The sequence below is a fragment of the Ranitomeya imitator genome, chromosome 2 (genome assembly GCF_032444005.1).
Source record: "Ranitomeya imitator isolate aRanImi1 chromosome 2, aRanImi1.pri, whole genome shotgun sequence".
Classification (NCBI taxonomy): domain Eukaryota; kingdom Metazoa; phylum Chordata; class Amphibia; order Anura; family Dendrobatidae; genus Ranitomeya; species Ranitomeya imitator.
Window position 1 is genome coordinate 564,315,016 of NC_091283.1, and position 12,668 is coordinate 564,327,683.

Sequence of the window (12,668 nt, forward strand, 5' to 3'; positions counted from 1 at the left end):
GGAGGCTTTTTAGAAAAATGGTTGCTGTTCCTAAACATTTCTCCGGATATTAGTGAGATGCCAATCCCAAATTAAGAAAATTTGGTCACTGTCCAAATATTTCTGGACCTAACTGTAACTGATAATTGATAGTCTTCAGAGGTTGATACCTTTTTTAATAGTTAAATAAAAAGGTGATTAATATAAAGCAAGATTTCAAGACTAGTTTAAAGGAAATTATTATTATTGTCAATAGGATTTTATGCCCCAAACTATTGATGGTGTATAACCATGTAGCTCTTTCAAAAATAAGTCCAGCAATATCTTTACAGAGCCAGTCCATTCCTCCGTTACTGAGAATTCAGCGTTTGAATTGATATGCAAATAAGACTGAAATATTGTGGTAGCTTTTTCACTCCAGCTCTATTTCCCGCCCAGCACCTTCTTCTCCTGCGTGACTGACAACTTTTTTGCTGTGTGACTTTAGGCAAAGGAGCAGTCAGTTAAGCAGGAGGAGGCGGCGCTGGGTGGGGAATAGAGATGGACTGACAAAGCTGCCACAAACGTTCAGCCTCATTTGCATATCAATTCAAACACTGAATTTTAGTAATGGAGGCGCAGACTGGCCATATAAAGGTGTTGGACTTAGCTTTAAAATAGCTACAGTACATGTATTATTATTATTATTATTATTATATAAATATATTGGGGTGTGAAATCCTGCTGACAGATTCCCTTTAAAGTATTTTTTTATTTCAGCACCATACTGACATCCTTAATATCCGTTTCCTATATGTAGTACAATACTTACCAGTTGCCATCTTCTACTGGTGCCAGCACTGCTTCGATCCCTGTCCGTCAGTTGCGATTGTCCAGAAGTCAGCGGTAACAGTCATTAGCTCTCCAAGTAAAAGTGTATGAGAGCCTCGCTCTGAATCTCAGACTTACATTGAAAAATGGCTCCGGGTCTCCCAGCCAACATGGGAGCAGAAGACCGTGACCAGTAAGTATTTTACTACACATTGGCATCACTATTGTCTGTTCCCTTTCTAATGCTGAATATAAAAAAGGTGGTGCTTTAATACAACATCTGAATAGTCTGATATTTATATTCAACAGTAAATAGCAATGGCCAAGTAAATGAGACAAAATATGGGAAGCAGTAACATTTACATAATTCTCTATGCCACATTTTCAAAAATAAATTTCTTGACTACAGTATGTATATGATAAGAGCAACAATAAAACTAATCTAGAGGCTAATCTAGAGAGATTACAATATAAGTGATCTTTATTTCTTGTTCGCCAGGTTTTTGCATTACAAATGGAGAACATGGTGTAAGAACCGGATTGTAACTTTATGTAGATTTACTGTAACCTTAATATTTGAGCTGATCTTACCTGTTTTTCAAGTACCGTGAAAAATCTGGATGTACAACTAATAAATTCTTCAAGTCGAAGCTGTTACCAAAGTCATCGCGGGGACGAAGTCTAAAGAAATATATGACACATAATTACTTTACAAAAAAAATACATAAGTACTCTGTCCCCTCTACACATGATACTAAGGTTGCTGTAGCATGTACTGTACTATAAAGCAATTCATGTTTTATCTCGAGTTGCCTACAAGAGGGCTTCTCCATCTAGAACACGGTAATGCATGACTTAACTTTTGGTAAGAATCGCTGGCAAAATAAAAAGCTAATTTCAGTTTTTTTTTGGCTCATTTCATTGAGATTTTCATTGTGTCGCCAGTCTGAATGATCGGGCTTAATGGAGCATCTTGTGCCTTACTCATTAAGCGATGCACATCGCATAATGCATTAATTGAATAAAATTATGCTTGAAAAATATGCCTGAGGAAGGGGCTGGACCAGTTGCGAAACATGTAGCTTTAATAAAATTCAGTTAATTTTTATCCTCGTTTCTCTTTTTCATCTGCATTGCTTTTATGGAGCCCAAAGAATTATTATTATTATTATTTATTGTTATAGCGCCATTTATTCCATGGCGCTTTACATGTAAGGAGGGGTATACATAATAAAAACAAGTACAATAATCTTAAACAATACAAGTCATAACTGGTACAGGAGGAAAGAGGGCCCTGCCCACGAAGGCTCACAATCTACAAGGGATGGGTGAGAATACAGTAGGCAAGGGAATGTTGTAAGAATGTTTTCTTACACAGATATGGGCTTAATGCATTAGGCATGTCTCTTAACTGGTGCGTGCCCCTGCAAGACATATAGTCCAGTTAGTTACTGGAGTAAATTTCTGGAAGAAGATACATCACTAAAGTGGCATCATTTTTCATGTATTTCAAAGGCAGGTATAACCACATCCTGTTCCACCCATATCGGCATAGCTGGCCGAGAAGAGAGAGTAAACACCAGATGTCACAATATATTTGAGCAATTTCCAAGTTGCGCAAATACATTGCAACTTATTAAGGTGTTTTAAGCCATAATTGTAACGCAAACACCTTAATGAAAAAGCTCCTGTCCTATTTTGATCTAAAGGCACCTTCACACATAACGATATTGTTAACGATATCGTTGCTTTTTCTGACGTAGCAACGATATCGTTAATAAAATCGTTATGTGTGACAGCGACCAACGATCAGGCCCCTGCTGGGAGATCGTTGGTCGCTGAAGAAAGTCCAGAACTTTATTTCGTCGCTGGATCTCCCGTGGACATCGCTGGATCGGCGTGTGTGACACCGATCCAGCGATGTCTTCACTGGTAACCAGGGTAAACATCGGGTAACTAAGCGCAGGGCCGCGCTTAGTAACCCGATGTTTACCCTGGTTACCATCCTAAAAGTAAAAAAAACAAACAGTACATACTTACCTAACGCTGTCTGTCCTCCAGCGCTGTGCTCTGCACTCCTCCTGTACTGGCTGCGAGCGTCGGTCAGCCGGAAAGCAGAGCGGTGATGTCACCGCTCTGCTTTCCGGCCGCTGTGCTCACACAGACAGTACAGGAGGAGTGCAGAGCACAGCGCTGGAGGACAGACAGCGGTAGGTAAGTATGTACTGTTTGTTTTTTTTACTTTTAGGATGGTAACCAGGGTAAACATCGGGTTACTAAGCGCGGCCCTGCGCTTAGTTACCCGATGTTTACCATGGTTACCGGCATCGTTGGTCGCTGGAGAGCGGTCTGTGTGACAGCTCTCCAGCGACCAAACAGCGACGCTGCAGCGATCCGGATCGTTGTCGGTATCGCTGCAGCGTCGCTTACTGTGAAGGGGCCTTAAGTCATGGACCAAACTCACCAATGCAAATCTAAATCAAACAGCACTCAAAGCCATCTATGTTTTACAGACTTTTTCATAAGAAAAGCTTGAGAAACCTTCATGTTCTTTTTATTGTATGAGAAAATCTGATGAAACTCTGATGGAAAAACTGACATATTGACCGAACACTGATGAAAATATGATTAAAATCAGTGATGAAACTCGGGTCACTTTTTGCATATGAGAAAAATCACTGTCATCTGAATGAGCCCTTTTGTTGCCTTTCTTCCTAGCTGATCCACAGAATCAACTTTTTGGAAACCCTCTTGGTATTGGCGCTTTCAGTGTCCCAATACCCCAAGGAAAGTTAAAGAAAAAATGTGGTCCTATTGGTAAATTCTGTCATCCATTTTGTGTATCTCTATGACCTTGAAACTTACATATTATACAGAAATTAGATCATAAAAAGACCACTGTTAATATTTCTGGCACATGGCAAAAAAATCAGCGCGTCCTAAAGAAGAAAATTGAATGTTTTTGTAAAGTATGTCTACAGTTGTGCTCAAAAGTTTACATACTATGCTTTCTTAGCTTTTTTTCAGAGAATATGAATGATAACACCAAAACTTTTTGTCCGCTCATGGTTAGTGGTTAGGTGAAGCCATTTATTGTCAAACTACTGTGTTTTCTCTTTTAAATCATAATGACAACCCAAAACATCCAAATGACCCTGATCAAAAGTTCACATACCCTATTTCTTAATACTGTGTACTGCTTGATGTCTTTTGTGGCAGTTGTGAATAAGGTTCTTTATTTTCTCAGATGGTAAAGCTGCCGACTTTTCTTGGCAAAAGGTCTCCAGTTCCTGTAAATTCCTGGGCTGTCTAGCATGAACTGCACACTTGAGATCTCCCCAGAGTGGCTCAAAGATATTGAGGTTAAGAGACTGAGATGGCCACTCCAGAACCTTCACTTTTTTCTGCTGTAACCAATGACAGGTCGACTTGGCCTTGTGTTTTGGATCAATGTCATGTTGGAACGTCCAAGTACATCCCATGTGCAGTTTATGGGCTGATGAGTGCAAATTTGCTTTCAGTATTTGCTGATAACGTGCTGCACTCATCTTTCCTTCAATTTTGACCAAGTTTCCTGTGCCTTTGTAGCTCACACATTTCCAAAACATCAACGATCCACCTCCGTGCTTTACAGTAGGAATGGTGTTCCATTCATAATAGGCCTTGTTGTTGTGTTTCCAAATGTAACATTTATGGTTGTGGCCAAAAAGTTCAATTTTGGTCTCATCACTCCAAACTACCTTGTTCCAGAAGTTTTGAGTCTTGTCTTTGTGCTGTTTTGTGCACTTTAGGCAAGATACTTTGTGGCATTTGCACAGCAATGGCTTTCTTCTGGAGACTCGACCATGCAGACCATTTTTCTTCAAGTGCCTCCTTACTGTGCATCTTGAAACAGCCACATCGCTAGTTTTCAGAGAGTCCTGTATTTCAGCTGATGTTATTTGGGGATTTTTCTTTGCATCCCGAACAATTTTCCTGGCAGTTGTAGACGACATTTTTGTTGGTCTACCTGTTAGGGCTAGCGGAACGCACCAAATAATAGGACAGATAGAGTATGGTGCGTTCGCAGCCCGGTGTCCACCGTGCAGAGATGGAACCTGCTGCCAAGTAATGACGGACTATATGGCGGTACTCATAAGTGTACACACGTGGGTTAAACTTCACCCAGCGTGAAGGAAGCGATCCTGTTGCGTCACAGATTCGCGGTACCGCACATAGAGCGCGAGCAAGTAGTCAGCGAACTCAACCCCAACTAGGATTGAAGTCCGATTAGACCCTTGCTGGCACAACACCGCAACTGGTTGCGTAAGGAAGCTGAATAACAGTATTAAAGCACAAGAGTGCAAGCGGTGCCGCACTGATGAACGCCACTAACCACCCAGGCTTGGGTAAGGAAAGCACAGAGGAAGTGCACGGCGCCGTACTGGCGGTCACAGCAACTGGACGCTGTAATGTGTGATTCGTGCTGTAGGCTAAGTCGGGCGCTAGATAGCAACCATACACCTTCCGCGAACAGACATTCAATAGGGTAGGGGTATCCAAGGACGACTTGCACTCACAACATACACACATTAACAATTGTACACTAGCGCATGGCCGTGCGGTCATGCGCAGTTTATATAGTTGCAGCACAGGAAGTGGCCACAGAAACTTTGCCCTTCCAAGACCTGCCAAGAGGACCAATGGAATGTGCTGCAGAGCCTGAGCACATGACCCTCGATCTCCAACGGGAGATCTTGCCCTGGGCATGCTCAGTGTGTGCAGACAAGGACTTAGTCCCAGAGAAGTCCGCTCGCTGCTGACCAGCACTGGCTTTAATGGCAGAAGCTGAAGAAGCAGCAGTAACTCTCTGTACAGAGTGAGACTGAGCAAGACCCTGGGACCGACGTCCCTGCTGAGCAGACTCCACTGCGGCTGGATAAGAATGGGAGACCGCAGCGGAGATGGCTCGAGATTCCCCCTGTGCAGAAGCGGGAACTCGAGACCTAACATTACCCCCCCTCCTAGGGCCCCCCCCCCTCCTTGGGCCTCGCTACGCTCGAAGGCAGCAATGAGCTGTGGGGCCCGAATGTTTTCAGCAGGCTCCCATGACCTGTCCTCTGGGCCATAACCCTTCCAATCCACCAGATAGAACTTTTTGGCGCGTACCACCTTGCACCCCAAAATAGCGTTCACCTCGTAATCGTCCGTAGATGAACCCGATGTCCCGGCAGATGACTCGGAAAACCGGGACATGTATACGGGTTTCAAGAGGGACACATGAAAGGTGTCGGTGATACCCAAGCGTGGAGGAAGAGCCAAACGGTAGACCACAGGATTAACCCGTTCGAGAACCTTGAAGGGACCCAAGTAGCGAGGAGCAAACTTAGTGGACTCAACTCGCAGCCTGATGTTACGGGCGGAGAGCCACACCAAGTCGCCAGGAGCAAAGGACGGAGCGGGGCGCCGATGAACATCGGCGGAGGACCTCATTCTCTCCTTGGAGGCCCGAATGGCATCCTGCATGCGGTCCCAAATGTCCCGTGCCTCCACAGCCCAGTCTGCCACCCTGGAGTCAGCAGAAGACACAGGCATGAGCACAGGAACACGCGGATGCTGGCCGTAATTCAGGAGGAATGGAGTCTGACCGGTGGAGTCGGCTACGGCATTGTTAAGTGCAAACTCTGCCCATGGTAGCAAGGATGCCCAGTCATCCTGCCTGGCAGAAACAAAATGTCGTAAATATGTGACCAAGGTCTGGTTGGCCCTCTCTACCAACCCATTCGTCTCGGGATGATATGCCGAAGAGAGATTCAACTCAATACTGAGTAGACGACAAAGCTCTCTCCATAATCGAGACGCAAACTGGGGACCCCGGTCACTAACAATTTTGTCTGGCATACCGTGTAGGCGAAAGATATGCTTGACGAACAAGGCAGCCAACGCCCGTGCAGAAGGTAGCCATGGAAGAGGCACCAAGTGCACCATTTTGGAAAAATGGTCGGTGATCACCCAGATAATGGTGCAGTTACGAGACTTGGGTAAGCCCACCACAAAGTCCATCCCGACCATCTCCCAGGGCCTGTCCGCCACCGGCAGAGGATAAAGCAAACCAGCTGGCCGTTGCCGAGGAGTCTTGTTCTTGGCGCAAGAGACACACGCCCGAACATACTCTGCGACATTACGAGCCATATGCGGCCACCAGTATGTCCTCGCCAGTAACTCAGATGTCCTTTTGGTACCAAAATGTCCACCCACCCTGGACGAGTGTGCCCAAGAGAGAACCTCCGGTCGCAAACTGGATGGTACAAAAGTCTTGCCCGGAGGCACAGACTCTAGCGAAAGCGGGGCCACAGTTCTCAAGCTCTCGGTGGGGACAATAAGCCGGGGCTCCTCCTCTTCCTCCGCAGATGACACAACGGAGCGAGAGAGAGCGTCGGCCCGAATGTTCTTCTCCCCAGAAAGAAAATGGAGGGTGAAATGAAACCGGGAGAAGAATAAGGACCATCTGGCCTGGCGAGAATTCAACCGCTGGGCTGTCTGCAGGTAGACCAAATTTTTATGGTCTGTGAAGACTTGGAAGGGAAAACGTGCTCCCTCCAAGAGATGTCTCCACTCCGAGAAAGCCAACTTCATGGCTAGCAACTCCCTGTCCCCGATGGAATAATTCCTCTCTGCTGGTGAGAAGGTCTTGGAGAAAAAGAAGCAAGGATGCTTCCGACCTTGAGCATCCTTTTGGAAGAGGACTGCTCCAACACCAACAGAAGAGGCATCCACCTCCATGATAAATGGCTTATCAACATCGGGGCGATGTAGGATGGGAGCGCTAGCGAAGTGTGACTTTATAGAGTTAAAGGCCTTGGAGACCTCCTCAGACCACAATTTGGGATACGCCCCCTTCTTGGTGAGGGCAACCAAGGGAGCTACCAAAGTTGAGAAGTGCGGAATGAACTGGCGATAATAATTAATGAACCCCATAAAGCGCTGCACCACTTTAAGAGAATGGGGTTCCTGCCAGTCCATCACAGCCTGTAGTTTGGCAGGATCCATAGCCAATCCCTGGGCAGAGATGATGTAGCCTAGGAAAGGTAAGGACTCCTGCTCAAACATACACTTCTCCAACTTGGCATAGAGGGAGTTTGCCCGTAGGAGGTCGAAGACTTTGCAAACATCTCTCCGGTGGGAGTCAATATCTGGAGAGTAGATGAGAATATCATCCAGATAGACTACGACCGAGGTGGAAAGCATATCCCGGAAGATATCGTTCACAAAGTCTTGGAAAACGGCTGGGGCATTACAGAGCCCAAAGGGCATCACCAGATATTCATAGTGCCCATCCCTGGTGTTAAAAGCCGTCTTCCATTCGTCCCCCTCACGGATGCGAATCAGGTTGTAAGCACCCCGCAGATCTAGTTTAGTAAATACCCTTGCTCCCCGAAGCCTATCGAAGAGCTCAGATATCAAGGGCAAAGGATACTTATTTTTGACGGTGATGGCATTAAGACCCCTGTAGTCTATGCATGGACGCAATTCCCCATTCTTCTTCTGCACGAAGAAGAACCCTGCCCCAGCAGGTGACACTGACTTCCCAATGAATCCTCTTGCCAGATATTCCTGGATGTACTGTGACATTGCCTCCGTCTCCGGGAGAGATAGCGGATAGACTCGACCCCGGGGAGGCTCAGCACCAGGCAAGAGATCAATAGGACAGTCATAGGGGCGATGGGGCGGAAGGATCTCCGCCGCCTTTTTGGAGAACACGTCTGCATAAGACCAATACTGCTTGGGGAGAGAGGAAAGATCTGCGGGTACCTCTGTAGTAGCAACCTGAACGCACTCCCTCTGACACCTACCCCCACAAGATTCGCCCCATCCCAGGATTCTGCCAGAGGACCACTCGATATGAGGAGAGTGGTACCGTAGCCAAGGTATTCCCAACAGGACCTCATCAATTCCCTCAGGAATGACGAGCAGAGATATAATCTCCTGATGAGATGGCGACATGGACAGAGTAAAAGGGATGGTCTGGTGTGTTATCTGTGAGGGCAGTGTCGACCCATTCACCACTCGTACCGTTACTGGTGGAGCTAGCATAACCAGGGGTATTGCGTGACGTTGGGCGTAGGCAGAAGACATAAAATTGCCCTCCGCCCCAGAATCCACGCAGAGCTCTACCGAGTGGGAGAATGAGCCTATAGTAATTGTCCCCTTAAAGGACAATTTAGAGGCAAACGTCGCCGTGTCTAGTGTACCTCCACCTACTACCACTAGATGCTGACGTTTCCTCGACCGCTGAGAACATCTGGTGGCTAGATGTCCTGACTGCTGGCAAACATGACAGACCTTGAGTGCACAAGCGGTCTGGGACTTAGATCCCGCTTGTGACACTTCCCTGGCCTCATGTGACTCGGGAACCAGGACCGGAGATTCCAGAGGTTTGGCGAAGGTAGGAGCCAGCCGAAACCTCTGCCTACACTGGGCTCGCTCTAACCTCCGCTCGTTAAAACGGAGGTCAATTCGAGTGGAGACAGTTATTAACTCCTCCAGTGTGGCAGGAATCTCCCTAGTGGCCAGAGCGTCCTTAACGTGGTCAGCCAGGCCCCTCCAAAATATGGGGATAAGAGCTTTATCCGACCAATCCAGCTCAGAAGCTAAAGTGCGGAATTGGATGGCAAAATGACTGACCAAGGACTCACCCTGAGTTAATGCCAGCAGTTGGAGCGCAGTATCATGGGTGACTTGAGGTCCTAAAAAGACCTGTTTCAGAGCGCTCAGAAACAGCGGAGCACTCTGCACCACATGATCGCCACGCTCCCACAGCGGCGTAGCCCATTCCAACGCCCTGTCCGACAAGAGAGACACTATAAATCCCACCTTAGCCCGCTCTGTGGGAAAACGTGCAGCCAGGAGCTCGAGGTGAATAGAGCACTGACTCACGAATCCCCTACAAAATTTGCTATCACCAGAAAATTTTTCTGGCAGCGGGAGGCGAGAAAATGTCGGAGCAGGGGTGGCAATGGACAGGGTTGCTGCAGCCACGCTAGCAGCCTGTACAGCAACTGCGGTAACATCCACAGCTGAGGTTGCGCTCTCAAGAGCCGCCAACCTACCCTCCAGCTGCTGGATATACCGCAAGGATTGCTGTTTGTCCGTCATTACTAGCCAGACCCGGGCGCTAGTGTAATGTTAGGGCTAGCGGAACGCACCAAATAATAGGACAGATAGAGTATGGTGCGTTCGCAGCCCTGGGTCCACCGTGCAGAGATGGAACCTGCTGCCAAGTAATGACGGACTATATGGCGGTACTCATAAGTGTACACACGTGGGTTAAACTTCACCCAGCGTGAAGGAAGCGATCCTGTTGCGTCACAGGATCGCGGTACCGCACATAGAGCGCGAGCAAGTAGTCAGCGAACTCAACCCCAACTAGGATTGAAGTCCGATTAGACCCTTGCTGGCACAACACCGCAACTGGGTGTGTAAGGAAGCTGAATAACAGTATTAAGGCACAAGAGTGCATGCGGTGCCGCACTGACGAACGCCACTAACCACCCAGGCTTGGGTAAGGAAAGCACAGAGGAAGTGCACGGCGCCGTACTGGCGGTCACAGCAACTGGACGCTGTAATGTGTGATTCGTGCTGTAGGCTAAGTCGGGCGCTAGATAGCAACCATACACCTTCCGCGAACAGACATTCAATAGGGTAGGGGTATCCAAGGACGACTTGCACTCACAACATACACACATTAACAATTGTACACTAGCGCATGGCCGTGCGGTCATGCGCAGTTTATATAGTTGCAGCACAGGAAGTGGCCACAGAAACTTTGCCCTTCCAAGACCTGCCAAGAGGACCAATGGAATGTGCTGCAGAGCCTGAGCACATGACCCTCGATCTCCAACGGGAGATCTTGCCCTGGGCATGCTCAGTGTGTGCAGACAAGGACTTAGTCCCAGAGAAGTCCGCTCGCTGCTGACCAGCACTGGCTTTAATGGCAGAAGCTGAAGAAGCAGCAGTAACTCTCTGTACAGAGTGAGACTGAGCAAGACGCTGGGACCGACGTCCCTGCTGAGCAGACTCCACTGCGGCTGGATAAGAATGGGAGACCGCAGCGGAGATGGCTCGAGATTCCCCCTGTGCAGAAGCGGGAACTCGAGACCTAACACTACCTGACCGTGGTTTTGTTTTTACAGAGCCCCTGATTTTTCATTTGTTAATCACAATTTGAATACTGCTGACGGGCATTATCAATTCCTTGGATATCTTTTTGTATCCCTTTCCTGTTTTATACAGTTCAACTACCTTTTCCCGTAGATCCATTGACAATTCTTTTGCTTTCCCCATGACTAACAATGCAGAAATGTCAGTGACTGGATAAAAGATGCAAGAGTCTGTCTGGATCCCAGAAACTCACTCAGCTTTTATGCACATACACTGATTACAAGCACAGGTTACCTTTAGTAGCCATTCAAACCCATTTTTGTCAACTTCTGTGCATGTTATCAGGCCAAAATCACCAGGGTATGTAAACTTTTGATCATTGTCATTTGGATGTTTTGGGTTGTCATTATGATTTAAAAAAGAAAAAACATACCGTAGTAGTTTGACAATAAATAGCTGCACACAATCACTAACCATGAGTGGAGAAAAAATGTTGGTGCTATCCTTCAAATGCTCTGAAAAAAGGCCAAAAAAGCAAAAATTATGCCGGGGTATATAAACTTTTGAGCACAACTGTAAGTATCAGATCTAAGGGGTGACGTTTCTCCTTGTGGAGAGTGGCATGCTCCTCTGGGAAATTAAATATGCAAATTGTCTCTTCAGAGAGGAAGAATATTTGATCTCTAATGCCACCTATTGGAAACAACAATCCTAAAAGTCAATATGGATTCTCTTTACCGAGCCTTGCCACATGACTTGGCATAAAAGCCAAACCAGAAACTCAAATAAAGACACAGTGTTTTGTGGTGTGGCCCCTCATTAGTGCAAAGCATGAGAGGTGATTTGACTAGGTGATTTGGCTATGTTTCTACTTGTGGAAAGTGATATGCCTGGCCTGACAAACTGATATTCTGGTTTTGCTTTTCCCCTAAGCCATATGGCAAGGCAATTTGCATATTTAAGCACCAGGAGAATTCTGCTGCATTTCAGTGTTTGTTTTCCAGTGGGCACCACGGGCAATTTTAGTAAAACTACCTTGGATAGTTAAAAATAATAATAATAATAATTTTTTTCTCGCTATGCCGTTCAGCGATCAGGTTAATCCTTTTCTTTTATTGATAGATCGGGCGGCGATACCAAATATGTGTAGGTTTGATTTTTTTTTTTTATTGTTTTATTTTGAATGGGGCGAAAGGGGGGGTCATTTAAACTTTTATATTTTTTTTTATTTTTTTCATATTTTTTAAAACATTTTTTTTTACTTTTTCCATGCTGCAATAGCCTCCATGGGAAGCTAGAAGCTGGCACCACTCAATCGCCTCTGCTGCATAGCAGCGATCATCAGATCGCTGCTATGCAGCAGAAATGCAGGTGTGCTATGAGCGCCGACCACAGGGTGGTGACAACAGCTAGCCGGGATCAGTAACCAAAGAGGTCTCAAGGACCTCTATGGTTACTTTGCAGTAGCATCGCTGACCCCCGATCATGTGACGGGGGTCAGCGATGCGATCATTTCCGGCCGCACGGCCGGAAGCACCGGTTAAATGCTGCTGTCAGCTTTTGACAGCGGCATTTAACTGTTCAAAACAGCTGACATGTCCCGGCTTTGATGCGGGCTCAGCGCCGGAGGCCACATCAAAGCAAGGGACCCGACCTCCACAGTAATAGTACAGTAAAAAAAATAATAAATTCCCAATTTTTCAAAGTGATCCTTTGAGTAATGTTGCCATGTTTTTCTC

The 12,668-nt window shown here is 46.5% G+C and overlaps 1 protein-coding gene across 1 annotated transcript in view; it reads right to left on the minus strand.

Annotated features, from left to right (window-relative positions):
• The window catches only part of ST6GALNAC1 (ST6 N-acetylgalactosaminide alpha-2,6-sialyltransferase 1), a 157,457-nt gene that overhangs the window by 13,432 nt on the left and 131,357 nt on the right, over positions 1–12,668 (minus strand). Inside the window, exon 7 of the mRNA XM_069755733.1 lies at positions 1,381–1,470. Coding sequence (XP_069611834.1) covers positions 1,381–1,470 — 90 coding nt within the window. The remainder of the gene's footprint in view (positions 1–1,380; positions 1,471–12,668) is intronic.